A 16,585-nucleotide genomic window follows, 5' to 3' on the forward strand; every position below is an offset into this window, starting at 1 on the left:
GGGGCTGTCTTTTTCTCTCCCTCTCTCCCTCTCTCTCTCTCCCTTTCTCCCTCCTGCCTTTCTTCTCTTTCTCTCTCTCTTTTGCTCTCTCTCTCTCTCTCTCTCTCTCTCTCTCCTTTCGCTTTGTCTTCCGTTCCGCCTATGTCGTGTCCCTCGGCGACTTTTCGCGCGACGGCGATTCCAAGCATCCTAGACATTCGAGCCTTTGTGTGCGCGCGACCGATACTCTAAATGCCACCGCGTAAATATCCGCGGGAATGCTTATCGTGCGCGAGACATAGGTGGATCCCCCTACGTGTATTAATTCATGCACTTGTCGAACCCTTCGTACTTTGAACCCGGAGGTCCTGGCGCTGCCGAGGCATTTAAATCGCCGACAAGCCGACGTTTTGGTTCGTGTATACAGAAACGCACATTTCTCCACTAATCAACGTTGTTACGGTACTCGTTATCAAAGCTTCTTACAAAGAAATAACATGCTAATTCTAATTTTTCGTGTGTGCGAATTTATGCGAGCACCCCGGGTATATATGCACACAATTTTTTTTCGTCATTTACGAAATAAACAACGTAATGTGGATGTTTCCGTGCTATTGTACCGTAGTACCACTGCCGGACTTGAGGCATTAAAAACCGCACGCAGCGATTTGTTTCACGATTAATCAGCAAAACTCGACATTGTCATGCGTGCCATTAACGCGACGTTATCCGCGATGGTATCTCGTACAAATTTTCAACTTCTTGTTGCATAACGTGACTCGAGTAGAATAATCGCGGCGGTTTTATCTCCACGCGCTAAATCGTTTCCGAGCTCAACGCTCGTAACGGAAAATCGCGTGCTTCTATCTCGCGTTGGAGCGAAAGAGCGGCCGTATACACATAGGAAGTGTGTGTGTGTGTGTGTGTGTGTGTGTGTGTGTGTGTGTGTGTGTGTGTGTGTGTGTGTGTGCACACGCGTATATCTCGCACGCGCACCACGCCGGCCCGTATTACAAATCCGCGAGAAAAGCCGGAGCCACCGCCTATTTCCCGGCGGAGCGCTTCGTGCGCGCACCTCCTCCCTCGCGTAAATAAGCCCTCGCGTTTTATTCCTTTCTTTCATCGTCGCTCGCGGTATATTTTTCCCGTCCGCCTGCCGGGAATATTACGCATCGCGCACACTTGCCCAGGTAACCGAGAAATTCGACCCTCCGGCGTGTCAGCCTCGCCCTCGCAGCCGGCTAAGTATCATCGGCCGGCTTCCGTTCCGGGAGCACTCAGAATTTAGTCAAACTGAATTTTCCTCCCGCGACGCGAGAACGCGGGAATATTGAAAACTCGACAAGAGAAGTCCCTCCCCGATTTGCCGATTTTCTCGTTGGGAGAGAATAAATAAACGACGGTACATAAATCAAGATTTTCACGCTGCTTCCTACAATCGTAATTTTGTAAGAGGGTATCGAGATCAGCTTCGCGCGTATGAAAATGAGCTGCTAAAGCGACGAGGGTTGAAAGGCGAACAGGGAGGGGGAAGGGGGGGTGGGGGTGGGAGGGGAACGATCTGCTCCCGCGGAAGAGTGCGCAGCGAGAGAAAACGGTACCCCTTTGCCGGCGGTATTTCTGACGCGCAGATACGTGCATGCGTCGCTGTCGCGCTAATCGGTGCGTTATCTTTAGTTACAGCGCGAAGATATCCCAGGGTGAAAGAGGAAAAAGTCTGACGCAAACACCCGAGCCGAGCCGAGCCGTCGTCGGATAACGATTCCTCTTCGCGAGCAGCCCCTTTGTGTCGCGCGCGAGATGAGACGAGCACACACCGCGTGTACTTCTTTAAAGAGGCGTTCTCTCCGCTTCGCGATCAGTGATCATCCGTAATGCGAGGTGGCGAGCGAGGCGTGTCGTAATGGCTGCTGCCGTTGCTGCTTCTGCCTGCTGGTGCTGGGTGCTGGTGCTGGTGCTGTCGTTGCCGTCGCTGCTAATGCCGATGCCGTGCGTCTATTTTTACGGTAAGGAGGGCTGGCACCCATGACGACGACGCGTTCGCGCTGCCAGCCACATCGGCGTGCGCAATGCATAAACGCCGCCCGAGGTCCATCAGCGCATTAACAATTATATTACGGAAGCTCACTGTTACGCGCGAGCGAATTCATACGCGCGTGCCTCCGGGCCCCCGACCCCCTCCCCACCTCTCTCCTCCCTCCCCCCTCCCCCTCCCGCATCCGAGAAGAGGGCGAGAGGTGGCTTGTGCGCACGGAAGGAAAAAAAACGCACGCCGTGAAAGGAGGGAGGTGGTGGCTGTGTGTTGTAGCCTCTTCGTTAGATTTCCATACGCGCGCATTCTGGGTTCGTATCGAGGAAGACTGAATCATCCACGTTACCACCGCAGACTCTCGGAATATCCGATCGACGCGTCCTTTAAAAGATGATCAACTTTGGTCGCGCTTCTCTGCTACGGAAGGGAGGGGGGAATTTCATTATCCTTCGTGTTGCGTGCGCTACGACACTCGACAGTCTCGCTTTCATCTCTCGCATTCGTAATTATTAACGAATCTCGGCACCCTTCCCGGGCTTTGTCCGCGCACTGTCGCGAGAGAATGACCGAAAGGAAGACGACGGAAGGGCGGGCTTTGGTTACCCTTTGGTCGCGTCGTAACAGTGGGTGCGATTTAATTTTTTTTCTCTCTCTTCCTCTCTCACTTTCTCTACCTCTCGCTGCGTGTCCGAGAGGCCAGTGTCATATTCACGAGGTCGTGGCCGGGCAAAGCGAGTGTCGTGGCTGGCCGGACGGAACCGAGGAGGGTCGAGAGAGCGAATTCAAGGGGGGGGTCCTCTCTCCTCTTTCCTACCGATATGGTGAAGGGCGGGAACGGGGCGGAGGCACGGAGAGGGCGAGTAGTCTAGGCGAGACTTAATTAAACAGCGGGCAAAGCCAGGTTAGTTCACAAAGTGACCGCGGTACCTACCTACCCTTCTCCGCTTGTAGCCGCCACCGTCAACTCCTCGACTCCGGTACAGCTCGGTGGTCCTGGGACACACGGTAACCTCGCCGAGTTCTGCGAGGCACGACCCGGCATTGGGGACTCGAGCTCGGTCACCTCGATCGGCAAGGCGGCGGACATTGACCGCTCGATTGGCCGTCCGGAATACCGATCGCGAGCCAAGAATCTGGGGTTCCGAGGACTAAGAAAACTGAGCTAGAACGCGGCTAGAAAGCCGTGGTGGTATCGCCGAAGCGAACTCGTTCAATTGATAAATTGGTACGCCAGCGAAAAGTCTCTTCTCTTTTCTAGATTCTTTCCGATGATCGCTTCGTCGAGTCTGCGAAGTGAACGCGGAGGTGGTTCGGCCCGACGACACCTTTGACGTAGCCACGATATCCCCGCGCTGGTTCCTGCCTCACGGGGGTGGGTCAGCGAGCAGGGGGCACCGAACGAGGGAAGGGTTTATTTTCGCGGGGTGGCGCTACACAGCACTCGTTGCTGCCTGCTGGCACATCGTCGCCGCCCAACGTTCTTTTTATCTCAAAGCCGTATCCCTTTTGCGCCTCTTCTGTATTCCTCAATTTCCAATGAGTCGGAATACGACATGAAACGCTAAACTGCCACAAAGGGGGTAAGCCGATGAGCGCGGTCGAACCCTTTGCCCGGTCTTTCTCTTTCCCTCTCTCTCTCTCTCTCCCTCTCTTTCAGTGCGCTTCTCGCGCGCGAGTTCTCTTTCGCTGCTTTCCTCCCCTCGCCGCGTCTCTCTCTCTCTCTCTCTCTCTCTCTCTCTCTCTCTCTCTCTCTCTCTCTCACTCTCACTCTATCTCTCTCTCTTCCGTCATCAACGACGGATCGGGGTGGAACCTTTCCTCTGCGCTCTCTTTGAATTCTTTGTCACAGTGCATTAGATACGCTCTTGCCGTGTCATTATTTGAAACGGGAGTACACAGAGAATTATGCGACAAAAACGGCCGCGCGCGCACACGAGGCATTCGGGAGCGGGGCACGACGAGCACCTCCTCTCGTTGTCGTCGTCGTCGTCGTCGTCGTTATTTTTGGTTTCGACATCGCCGTTCGAAAGTTCGACCTTTTTCGAGCGGTGGGGCTCGTCGTCCGTTTCGCCTCGATCGCCGCTTAACATATTCCTCGTGCTCATTTTGCCGACAATGGCAACGCGCCCGTTCCACTCGACGGGCTAATACGCCCCTCAACTTCCGGCATGCGCGCACCACCCGCGCCCGAGTCTATCAATGTTTGTCCACTGCGATGACTTCGTCCGCTGCACAACGAGCCCGGGACCGACGTCCTGGCGTTCCGCAGAATTCATTGAATCAGAATGCTCGGTGCAAGAGACGCGCGCGACGTTCTTCCGTATGCGAAAGGAGGGTGACGATCATTGGTCACGTTTCCGCGTGTGCGAGTTTGCATCACGACGGTCACCAACTGGCGGGAATGAACAATGTTACGTCCATCCCACAGCCTGGTTTACGTAGCGGAGGGCTCTGTCGATCGCTATAAACATAGTTCATTTCAAAGCGGCGAATCAGCTGCCGTTACGCATGAGAACGTCGTTGTCATCAACATCGTCTCGTCTCGTCGTTATCGTCGTCGTCGTCGTCCTCATCATCGTTGTCAATTCTTGTAAAAATTGACTTCCAACTCGTCGAGAACGGGATGAAGATCAGATCGAATACAGAGCAAAAATATGCGAAAGTACGATTAATATCACGTACTTTCTTTTTTTGTAATAATTGAATATTTTATCGCGATTTTTCGATATAGAGAAATAATTGTCTCTGTGAAAATACAACAAATCATCTCAATCATCGACCTGGCATTCACGTAATTTTATTTGCGACAAGCCAATCGACCGTGCGACGATCCACTTTTCACAGTCCTCATCCCTCCGATATTTCGTAGTCATCGCCACGCTAGCGTGAAATCATTCTTAGTTAGCTCTCTTGGTCGCTACGGTCATGATATTGTCCGTCGCATCGACGTCGGAGGAACGAACGAACAAACGTTGCGCGGGGACGTGGTGCGACGATGTCGGCGTAGGCGACGGTCGAGCCCGAGGGGTTGAAATGCGGGAAAGTCCCTCGGGTCCCAATTACACCGACACCCGATCCCAGCATTACGGCCCGGCTAATTCGAGGGGGAGAGTCGTATATAAATCTCGGCGGGTTGATTGTGCAGTTTCAATTCCGTTTGTCGCCCGGCGACGCCGGAGATAGCGCGTCGGCAGGTCGTTACAGTTACTTTTTCACCGGAGAGATTAATTCCGCATTAGAGCCGCGCGATGCGACGCGACGCGACGCGACGCGATGCTCATTCGATCGAGCGTATCCCATAACCGTAACCAGATACGATTGAACGTAATGTTTGTCATTAGAGATAACTACCACGCGCGTCGTACCGTCGAATTACCGCAAAGACGTTTTCTCCGCTAACTCTCCGAAATAACGCCGTGCCACATTCGTCCGTAATTTCTTTACAACTCTCCGAATGGAGATGAGCTTTGTTTTCTCCTTTTTACCCTCGCCGAGTGCCAAAGGCAAAGCGGATCGATAAACATGGCTTAGTAGCGCGACATGATTGATGAAATAACGATCTGGCGCGGAGCCTTTTCTTCGCTCGGAAAATCTCGTGGCGCGCAACTTAAGGTAGTTAACAACGCTCCTCGCAGATTGCCGCGAGAGGGATGTGGGTGGAGCGCTTGAAAGGGGTGTTCCTCTCGACGGGGCTCGCGACAAACGGTTCGGCTAATTACAGGGAGGCCGCAGCCTCCGTGTAAACCGGCGGCAAAGGCAGCTGTCGGTTCCCAGGCTACCGCGGTCCCGAAGGTTTACGCGTGTCGGAAGCTTTTTGCTTCTGCATGAAAATGTCGTCGTTCGTTAATTCGACGGCGCGATACGTACCCCGGGGCCAGAATATCCGCCAGCAGATCGGATCCAGAAGCCGCGTTTCTCTCCGTCCCGTCGTCTGTGTTTGTTATTCTTTCGTCCGTTCGCGCGTATCGTTTCAATACTAATATTAATATTAGCACAGGGGGGATAAATACCGAGAGTGCTCGGAGTACTTGCCCAGAGTCCGCTTCCGCAAGAATCTAAACGCTAAATGCGATCTTCCGCGTTTACGTAAGCGCCAGAAGAAACGTGGGAAACGCATCTCGTAAGCGATACGGCACTTCCTCGTACGGTCCGGTTACGCGGAAAAAAGAAGTTAAAACAATGACAAAACGTTACTCCTTTCTCGAATTCCGTAATCTTTACTGCGAATAATAAACGAGCCGAGTAAATCTTTTATGTTTCCGTCGTGAAAAATTCAACATTCCACGACTGGTGTGTTCGTAATTAATTAAGCAATTAAATATGGAAATAATTTTCATCAATCTCTCGAACTATATAATTTCTCGACGACGAGCGATCGGAAACGGGTTTTATCGCGGAGGTCGTTGCTCTTTCGCGTATTATTGTTTCGAATTACAAGGCACCGTGCGTTCACCGGCTGCGAAAGGTCATCTTATTGTTCTTCGCCGTCGACAAAGTCGCACATCCAACTGGCAATCCCCTCGCGATACGGTCGAGGAAGGAAGCCGGATTTCTCGCAACCCCTGCTAAGATAATACGACCACCCCACTCTGCGGGAGGTCGAAGATTTCAACCTTTACCGAAATGCCAAACGGGGCTTTAAACGGGCTAATAACGTCGCCTTTCCCCTCCCCTCCCTTCGACACGCTGTTATCGCGTACGATTTCGATTCCGTCGCACAAATTGCCCGTAGAATTACGTGTAAAGTGGAGCCTCCTTCGACGTCGCTGACACTCGTCTCTCGTAATAACGTGTCACGACGGGCAATTGACGAAACATTTATTTCCAAGACTTCTTTAAATCGTAATTCCTAATAAGCGTTGTGTAGCTTGCTTATATTTATAAACTCGTTAAACGTTTTTATTACCGGTGCTCGGGATTTACCTGGCAATCTCGAGCGAATGTGCGCGCGTGGGTTGCTGTCTTGGTATTTTAAACCCTAAGCCGGATGGCTTGGCAAGGAAGGTTCGCGCACGTGTGCATCGTGCGCCGTTCTGCGGGAAAAAGGGGTGTGCAGCAGCGAGGTACTCAATTGGAAAAACTGCCGACGGATACGCCCTCGTTAAACGCCTCGGGGTCGTCGTCGTCGTCGTCGTCGTCGTCGTCGGCGTCGTCGTCGTCGTCGTCGGCGTCGTCGTCGCTGCTGGCCGGCGGACGGTAAAGGTTGACACGGTATCTCTTACAAGACGGTCATTAGTCGAATGAGAGGAGGAAGTCTTACGAAGTGCCTGCGTAAATATCTGTGGGACTGGCTGGTCATCAATCATCTTAGAATCCTGCGAGCCGCGAGCAGCTACACACGAAATTACGTATCGCCTTACGTCTCGCGACGCCGCCACGAGACCCGCCCTGAGCGGAGAGACGAAATTACATCGGGGGCTTCTCTTAACGAACCATTATTTTTTACAAAAGAAACTTTTCCCTCTCTCTCGTTCCTTCTTGGCGTAATTCCAACGTGAAGTTAATACATCTCGGACGAAAGTATGGTGAGATATAAACAGAGAGATTTTTTTCCCGAAAAAATCATTTCGAATGTTTCATCAATGGTTCATGGTTATTATTAAAATAAATAAATCGAACGATAACGCCGGGATCGATCACATCGCGTCGCCATTTAAGTGATAACGTAATGTCATACGCGTGCGAAACACGCGCGCAAAACGCATACATCGCTCGCACGGATAAAGTTATCGATAGGCCGCACAATGCGGGCGGACTATTTACTATATTTGCGATATCATAGGGCGAGTAATGGTCTCGCTTGACGTTACGGTCGGAAGGACGAAGCAACGGGGGATAGAAGATGACGCGAGAGGGAGGGAGAAGGAGAGAGAGAGAGAGACAGGGTGGATAGGATATTCCGTGAGACTGGCTGTCATATTCATGTATTGACACCGAGCTGGTTGACTAATGGACTGCTGTTGTCACAGGCTCGTGTTACCCGCGAGGGCCTGGCCTCGCCGAGTCGTTTTTCCTGAGAATCGACTGAAACGCATTCGCGTCGCTATAGCATTCGTCTCTTGTGTTTATCGAAAATTCTCGTGCGAACAGTCTCGTGAGTCATTTTGAACCAGCAATACCGTGAGGAATCGCATAATAACAGATATGTTAATTTTAATTTTTAATCCCCTATTTAGGATAGGAAAACACATTTTATATCACATTCATTTCACCGAGCAATATTTTAATCGCACGATTTTTCCAACGGGCGTGGTTACGCCAGTTATCAGAAAGAACTATTTCACTCGTTATTCTTGAATAGAACGGCACGTCGCGTTTCGTAAAGCCGCGAATGGCGTGGCCGTTCTTCCCGACTTTTACATATTTATCGAGCCTCGCATTGTTGTCACGTCAGACGAGAGACGTCGACATTGTCGAGCCTCGAAAATCCGCGATATTATGTCTGCAAGCAGGAACCGAAGATCCAGTTCTGATCCCGGCATGGTATTCTCCCCTCCTCCCCCTCCTCTCTTCGGTTTACATATTTTTATGAAGGCATTTCAAATCCGTACGCGCTTAATGCATGAAAAAAAAAAATGAACAAAATAAATAAAAAATGAGTGATTAAAATTTTCGATTACAACGACAGCAATTTCACAATATAATGCACACTCTCATCTTATGTCAGCTTTTGATTTACGCGAATTCGAATTTACATGGTAGGTTACAGGTAACGCATTAATCGCGTAAATTGAGAGTTATCTGTACACCCCTCTCATCTGTCCGCTCAATATTTCATCGCGCCCAATAACACGTTCGGCTTTTGTAACAAATGGCACTCGCGAAATTTTCGTTTTCGAGCGATGCGCCCGTCCAGAATTATACGCCGCAGAATTACGAAAAAATTAATGAACAAGATGAGAAATTCTCATCGGATAGGCTCGAAGGTAAATCGAGAATTGTTCCACGGGATTGAATTGGTCGAAGAGAAACAAGTAGTATGCAGCCATAATTATTCTATTATCTTCTGACATTTGATACGAGGTTGGCTAGACGATTTCGCGATTTTCGCTGCGACCCCTGCCCTCCTTTCGAGGGCAGACGAGAAGAACCGCCCGGAAGTCTTCTCGTCGTGGTCGAGGGCGAGACTTAAGATAGAATGGAAAACATTATGGAGAACACGGGTTCGAGCAAAAGACCCCCAACATGGAATAATACGATACGCGGGAATCGATGGACGGACGAACGGGGCGAGACTTTATAGCGCGGTGCGCCTCTACGGCTTCTTGATTTATCGGCGAGTTAAACCTCGACTTCGAAAACCCGCTTGAGGCGCTCGATGCACGTCTGCGAGATTACTGCGTGTCACGGATCGCGCACGTACTCGTTGCCCGTCAATGCGTTGTTTGTCGGCCGAGTCAATTTTCCCAAAGTTTTAAGTGTGTGTGTGTATATATATGAGGGGGGTGGGGAGGAGGGTGAGTGAGACAACGCGAAAGTGATTAAATGCCACCTGTAAGCCAGCCCTCTGAATTCGGGATACCGCGGGTAAAAGGAGACACGTCTCCTTCCGCTGCATCTCGCGTAGGTAAAATTGCTTGCACTTGTACTCACCTCGCACCTTCTGCTCGTCTTGTAGCTGCCGCTCCAGACTGTCCTTGACCTCCCGCTCCCGGAGAACGTCCATTTTCAGCTCGGCTGTAACAAACGCAAGATAATGGAAATTTATTTAAACGTTCTTGCACACTTCCCCGAAGCGAGCGAGAAACACTCCAGGGGCGGATGGAGGGTGATTTTCATTCAGCTCCGACTCGAGATCTCGTTCCCCCCATATCGTTAGTTTTAATTGCTCGGTTACCTAGTTCGCGCGAGAATGTTTAAGACGGCCGAGTGTCGTCTCCAGCCTCCATGAATAATTACTAGGAATGGTCTCATCTACTCGAGAAGATCTCGTCAAGGAGAACCAAGTCTCCGGTCGTAAATTCTGGAAACGCGAAGGATTTGAAGATCAGCTGGAGTCAGCGGTTAATTTAACAATAAGAGTCTTCACCGATCTCCTTCTCCTCCTCCTCCCTTCCCCTCATACGTCGTCCGAGAGGTGCTGCGGAGAGGATATCGCATGGTTGGCTGAGTCCGTGATTAAATCCAATGGCGATGGGCAGACCAGAGCTCGCATAGTTACCTCTAATAGAATTATATTAAGACATGGAGTCTCCGTCCCCCGCCCCGCCACCTCCCCGCTTCCACCTGCTTAAGCTATGTTTCTCATCCCGCATACGACTTTCCTCCTCATTCCTCTCTCTCTCTCTCTCTCTCTGTCTCTTCGACTCGCAGAACTCCCCCGTTCCCGTGGGAGTCACCGCGCTAAATTAGCCATTTCGAATCTCTGCTAGAGGGTCGTTAGGATGAGTCTAGAAACTCGTTGAACAGTGCTAAGAAACCCGTGCGCCACACGGTGACCAGTTTTCAATGTGACGTGCTGAGGTAAGCGTAAGCATATAAATGAGAAAATTAGAGAGCGCGCGCGCGCGCGAATGTGTGAATGACGGTCTCAAATCATGGAGCTTGAACCTGGAAAAATTGTAGGTGCTCCTCAAGTGCTCGAGGGTCGTGAAATCATTTTTTGAGACTAGTAACAAGGTAAAAACGTTTCCAAGCTCTAACTCAAGCAAGCTAATTCGATTTAACGGAAGAAAAGTAAGGCGGCGGAAAAAGGCTCCCCTCTTCCTCCTTCCTCCGATTCGCTCGGCTCTCAAATTGCATTGGTGGGCAATGAGCCACGTAGTTCGTAACACACGTCAGCTCGCCGGACAATTTGCAGATTTTTTCGCCATGCCGTTAACAAGAAATTGTATTGGAATTAAGTGGATAAAAATTGGATGTAAAAATTTCATGCGCCCGGCCCGCGTGTCAATTACAAGGAAAGAAACGCGTTCAACAACTATTCCATTTACCTGGTTCGTATTCCATTTTTCACGTGTGGCGTTTTCATACCTCATCGGGGAAGTTTAATAAAATTCGAAACAACGTTTAATCCGCTTATCAAATTTCGCAAGCTTTTAAAAGACTCTTTTGCAGGCCCGTGTATATGTTACCGTCGCATTAGCAGCAATTATTTCCCGACCCGGCCTCTCGTTGGATCCAAAAAGTTTCGCGACATACGTTCAAGCCGAAGCAACAAAGTGAGAGAAAGGGAGAAAGAGAAATAGAGAGAGAGAGAGAGAGAGAGAGAGAGAGAGAGAGAGAGAGACCGAACCTGACAGAGAATCAAGCCGGTAGATTAGGTAGGGCCGCGTCGTCTCAGCAGTCTGCCAGCAATTTGAGAGCGTTTGCGAGGTCCATTAACGGCGGTAACTCTTCACGACCGGCCGCCACGAAGATTCAATTTGAATGCTAACCAGAATAGGAAGTTCGCGCCGGGGCCCCATGGTATATACACCGCGCGCAGTGTTCTCCCCCTCCTCCCCCTCTTAGCCCCCGTTATCCCCTCGCCACCCTGTTATTGCCAATTTCGGCGCGTTTCTGCAGCCCACTTTGCGATCGTTTAGATTATCATCTCTCCCGGTTTCTCTTTCTCTCGACGGTCCTGGATATACCTTCCATACCGCCCTGTTACCCCCCCCCTCCCTTTCTCGTATCTTCTACATTCTGCTTTCTCCCTTCCCCCCCCCCCTCCCTCCCTCTCCGCCGGTCCGTTCCTCTCTCAAACGTTTCCGGGGATAATTGAACTTTATTAGAGATCGTCGTCGACGAAACACCAGCCCTTGCATCCACCCCGAGGCTTATTCCGGATCGACTTGATTCCGAGATGTGCTTTAACGATTACTCCGCTCGCTCGCTTATCTTTCTCTCACTCGCGAAAACGCCTCTCGAAATCTATACCGAGAACATTGGCTCCTGTTTCTCCGAGCGTCGCGTGCTGTGCTTCAAGGGAGGTTTCGCGTTCAAACAAAGCAAAGAAAAATCAATTCTTAATAAAACTGTCTCTCGCGTTTGGCGTATGTGTGTGTATGTGTGTGTGTGTGTGTGTGTGTGTATGTACATTACGACTCGCCTAAGAGCATATCTGTGTTCGATGTCGCTGCATCGTATCGTCCGAATTACTCTCCCCCTAGAGGCAGATGCTACGCCATGTGCGAAATACCTTTTCTCAGATCTTACGTTTTTTGTTGCGGCGCAAAGCGGCGTGGGCCTCGCCGTGGAGGGACGGACTGGAAAAGTTTGTCGCTATGGAAGAAAAAAAAAAAAACTGGAAATCAATTATGCGGAGCCCGGCGCTCCTTGCCACGGGGGAGGAGCGACCTTATTGAAATTTGGCTGCGGGGTCGTGAGCATTAAAATTGCAGGGATTAATGTTAGCCGCGGTGAAAAGCGCTTTACTCGCTTTCCTCGTAAGGAAATGATTCCACCGCGCCGCGCCGCGCGCCGTTCCGCTCCGCTTCGCTTCGTTCGGTTATAAAAGCCCGGGCCGTTCTATCATTCTTATGTCAATTAGACGAGCCCTAATCGCGACCCGGCTCATAAACCGAGAATTATATCTTTAATTTTACCGGCCATATTCAACCGCTTGCGAAACAGGATTCTGCCCTACGCGCTTTCTTCATCGCTGCAGGCGAAACCGCTTTAGCCACGACAGATAGATGGTAATTAATGATGAGGAACTGTCCGTCGGTCAATTTCATTATCGAGTCTGACGTACACAGGAATATACGCAGCGAAAGGATTACACGATAAATTTAACATTGTATCATATTTTTAATGTTAATTGCCGCTGAATCATTCTTCTTAAGCAAAAAGTACTTGTCAATGTCAAATGTACATATAAAAACGAATATACGAGGTGTTTTCTGTAACTCGATCATCTCGAGAGCATCAACATTTTTTTAAATTGGACAGCTTATTTTCATTAACATAATAAATTAACTAATTTAAATGTGATGTTCAAAATTATGTTATTTTATGTTCAAAATTTATGTTCAAAATTACTTTAAGATTAACATAGCATATATGATTGCATTTGTTTTTTTTCTGTTTTTTTTTTTTTTTTGATAAACTACATTACTTGATTAATGAAAACTTTATCCAATTTTTAAAAAATGTTGATGATCTTGAACTCTCATAAAATAATAAGCATTAAAAAAAACTTTTCCCTTTGATATTGTTTTTCATATCATTAAAAACAATAAATAGAGATATTCTAAACGATCAAGTTACCGGAAATATCGTAGATATAAAAAAAACGCGAATGAAGAGTATAATTAACATTTGCGAAATTCCAAAGTTATTTTGAGATCTTTCTTCCAATTAAATAATGTGGAACCTCTCTTGGCGTACGTGTGTGTGTGTGTGTGTGTGTGTGTGTGTGTGTGTGTGTGTGTGTGTGTGTGTGTGTGTGTGTGTGTGTGTGTGTGTGCGCCGCCTGTATTCACACGCATCTCTCGGCCATCGTGTTCGACAGTGTTAGCGGCGGATACATTTCCGAGAGTTGCGCTCATCACGATTTACGAGTTTCTCGCCGGACGGCGAACGATATCGCGAGCGGGCTCGAGCGGACCTAGGATCGTTGGCGATAATAATTTTCACGGTGGCGCGAGCACTCGCGTAGTAACAATAACGGTGCAACGGAACGTGCATGGCACTGTTACCGGAGCGATTCATGGTTATTGATTAGTATATACGGTCGCAGGAAGACGAGAGAGGCTGCGGTATAGCGTTCACAAGCCCCGAGGGCTTGTACCACGACGTGTGGTGTGCACACATGTACACGCAAACACAGATATTATGTGTATACATATAATATACACGTATACGCGCACCATCCAACGGCGGGGGTGTATGTGTGTATATCTCTGCGTATAGCTGCGTACACTCGACGCTAAGATATTCGTAGGGGCCCTAAGGCGACCCTCAGAAACAACAATGTCAACTTGCCCAGCGCGGCCCGCAATCGTTTGAATAGTATAATGTAGTTTTCGTGTTACAACTCAACTCTCCCCTCCTCTCCCCTCCCCCGTGTACAAGTCCCGCCTACCTAGCGCCTTACGAAACATCAGCTTTTCTTTTTTCGCGATCCTGCTCGAAATATCTACCGTGCGGGCGAATGAAATGTCTACAAACGAGGAGACGAGGAGGAGACCGGGGTCTCGAGGCCGCGTGCCGAGATTGGCGGGTATTTATGAATTTAATTTTAACGGATCAAGAGCGGTAATAAAGCGCGGGTAGGAATTAACCGCCGGATTATTTCAGTAATTTACAGCCTCGGGGATGGCGGGTTCGGCATTCTCTTATTTGCATCGCGATATTCACGGTACGGTGAGTTTCGCGTATCCTCCGCGATTCCTCCGAAGAAAGTTCTCGCCCTCCCCCTCTTCCCTCCCTCGAAAAGTTTCCCCGCGACGGAATTGTCTCTTTTCTCGCACGTATCTCAATCTTGCGCCTCGCGCTCAATCACGCGCCTCGATCGTCGTTTCGTGTTTCTCAAAGGCACCCGAAATCCATCGCCAATCTAGAGCGGACTCGGATTTCATAAATTTCGCACCCTAATCCTCATTAATCCCGATGTTGCACTATTTGCCTACGAGAAGATCCGCCGCAAGACGCGGGCGCCGCGGGGGGGCGTCGACCCGACTGGAAACGAGAATATTGTTGTTTCTACCCTTGCATATTACAGCCGAATAACGATTAAGTATATACCCCGGCGAGTTAGTCCTGTCCTCCGGGCACGGGTCCTTCGCGGGAGATTCCTTCCGCTGAATTTCAATTGTCGACCAATGCTAACGACCAAGCGTCGTCTCCGCGCGCGCGTGTCCTCCCTGATAGCGATAACTAAATTCATTATAATCGCAAAAATTATAATTATAATTAAATACTCACGTATATCCGTACATTTTCCGGTTTAACGAAACGCACTGCCTCAATTACGCTGATGCTAACGCGTAATTCACGGTTATTCAATCTCCAAGCTTCCGCGAAATAAGCACATCCTATTGCACGAAATTCACAGAATACCGGGTTGTCGATAATAATTAAAACTTTCCCGCGCACTCGGCACAGTTTGACTTGGCCTCAGCGAAGCAACAGCGCAGCCAATAGTTATCCCATGCGGATTACGGTCCTTGGCTAAGGGCTACAAGGGTTTCTCTCCTCCTACGGGATTTAAGACGGACTTAGCCCTTGTTCCGGTCGCTGACCACTTTGCCTCCCATTAACCATTAACGGATCTAACGAAAATAGGATTAGATCGCAGCAGCTAGCTCTTCGAGTTCGGTACGCACTAAAACTGCCGGTGCACGTAGGTGGCGTCGGGTTTCTTGCCCACAGCTTCATTGGCAGATTATCGAAGGTTCTTGGCTCGTCTTATCGGGGAGAGGACGCGGAGAGCCGTCCCCCCTTCGCCGATTATTTTCGCACGAACGACGAATGAGCGTCGGGTGAATCGGTTTTGTGTCACGATTTATTGTCTCCCGAATGATCGCACAGAAAAGTATTATCCTCGCGAGATCTGTCAAACGCAAGGTACCTTTATATTTTTAATTTACAAATTGCTTCATCGCGATTTTGTTTAAAACTACGTTAATCGCTCGCGATTACAAAATTTTGCAACGTGAAAGCGTGAAAATTAAGTAAATAAAATTTATTTTGCTATTTTGCTATTTGTTAATTTCAAAGAAGATTAATTTCAGAGAAGAAAGAATTTTATATTTAAAAAAAAAAAAAAAAAAAAAAAAATACTTATATTGTTTTTATTCGTCAACATTCGAAATTTATTTATTTTGTAAAGCAATATGAATATCGCATTGTTTTATTTAACTTTATTTCATTTTAACTTTTAACTTTAATAAATAAATTCTGTGAATATATTCCGCCAATAAAACTGGAACGTCCGTTGACGTTGCAATTAAATAACGTTTGAATGATTCCCATTAAATCTTACAAGTCGCGCGGCAATCGATATCTCGTCTCGAGTACAACATATCTCGACGCTAAAGTTCTCTCCGCCCGAACTCTCGCGCGGAGAGATATGCCGAAGAGCGTTTTCGCGTTTCGAGATAATCCCATTCTCTCTCTCTCTCTCTCTCTCTCTCTCTCTCTCTCTCTCTCTCTCTCTCCTTCGGGGATAGATCTTACGGGATATTCGACGGAATTATTGCACATTCGAGTTACATGCGAACAAGAACTTCAAACTTTATCGATCCGAGAGCTGTGTCGATATTATACCGTTAACGATAACGAGCGAGTTCAGTTGAAATGAGCTTGTTCTTTGAAATATTTCGAGATGGGAATTTCGTGGTTCAACCTCGGGAATCGGACGAAGGATGTACAATTAGTGCGAACAGTTCTTAATAAAAAAAACACGTAAGAAAAAGATTCCTCTGGAACAAAAATTAAAGAACGCTCTTCACAGGCTTTTCATACTCCTGCATTTATTAATTTTTAAAACCGGAATTGGAAAAGTCGAAACGATGAAAAAAAAAATATACTCGCGAACTAAAACCAGTGATCGTTTCTCTTCTTTTCTCTCGTAATGCATCGCCACGTACGTGGATCTTTATCATTATTACGACTGTCTGACTGTCGGCGCGTGCATGCCAGTGC

The 16,585-nt window shown here is 48.7% G+C and overlaps 1 protein-coding gene across 4 annotated transcripts in view; it reads right to left on the bottom strand.

Moving 5' to 3' along the window:
- The window catches only part of dac (dachshund family transcription factor), a 186,063-nt gene that overhangs the window by 35,432 nt on the left and 134,046 nt on the right, over positions 1 to 16,585 (bottom strand). For all 4 annotated transcript variants that reach the window (XM_011649960.2, XM_011649959.2, XM_011649957.2 and 1 more), the window contains one exon: positions 9,605 to 9,688. In XM_011649960.2, coding sequence (XP_011648262.2) covers positions 9,605 to 9,688 — 84 coding nt within the window. The remainder of the gene's footprint in view (positions 1 to 9,604; positions 9,689 to 16,585) is intronic.

This window comes from Pogonomyrmex barbatus, unplaced genomic scaffold (assembly GCF_055798465.1).
Source record: "Pogonomyrmex barbatus isolate J1 unplaced genomic scaffold, ASM5579846v1 scaffold1, whole genome shotgun sequence".
Lineage (NCBI taxonomy): Eukaryota > Metazoa > Arthropoda > Insecta > Hymenoptera > Formicidae > Pogonomyrmex > Pogonomyrmex barbatus.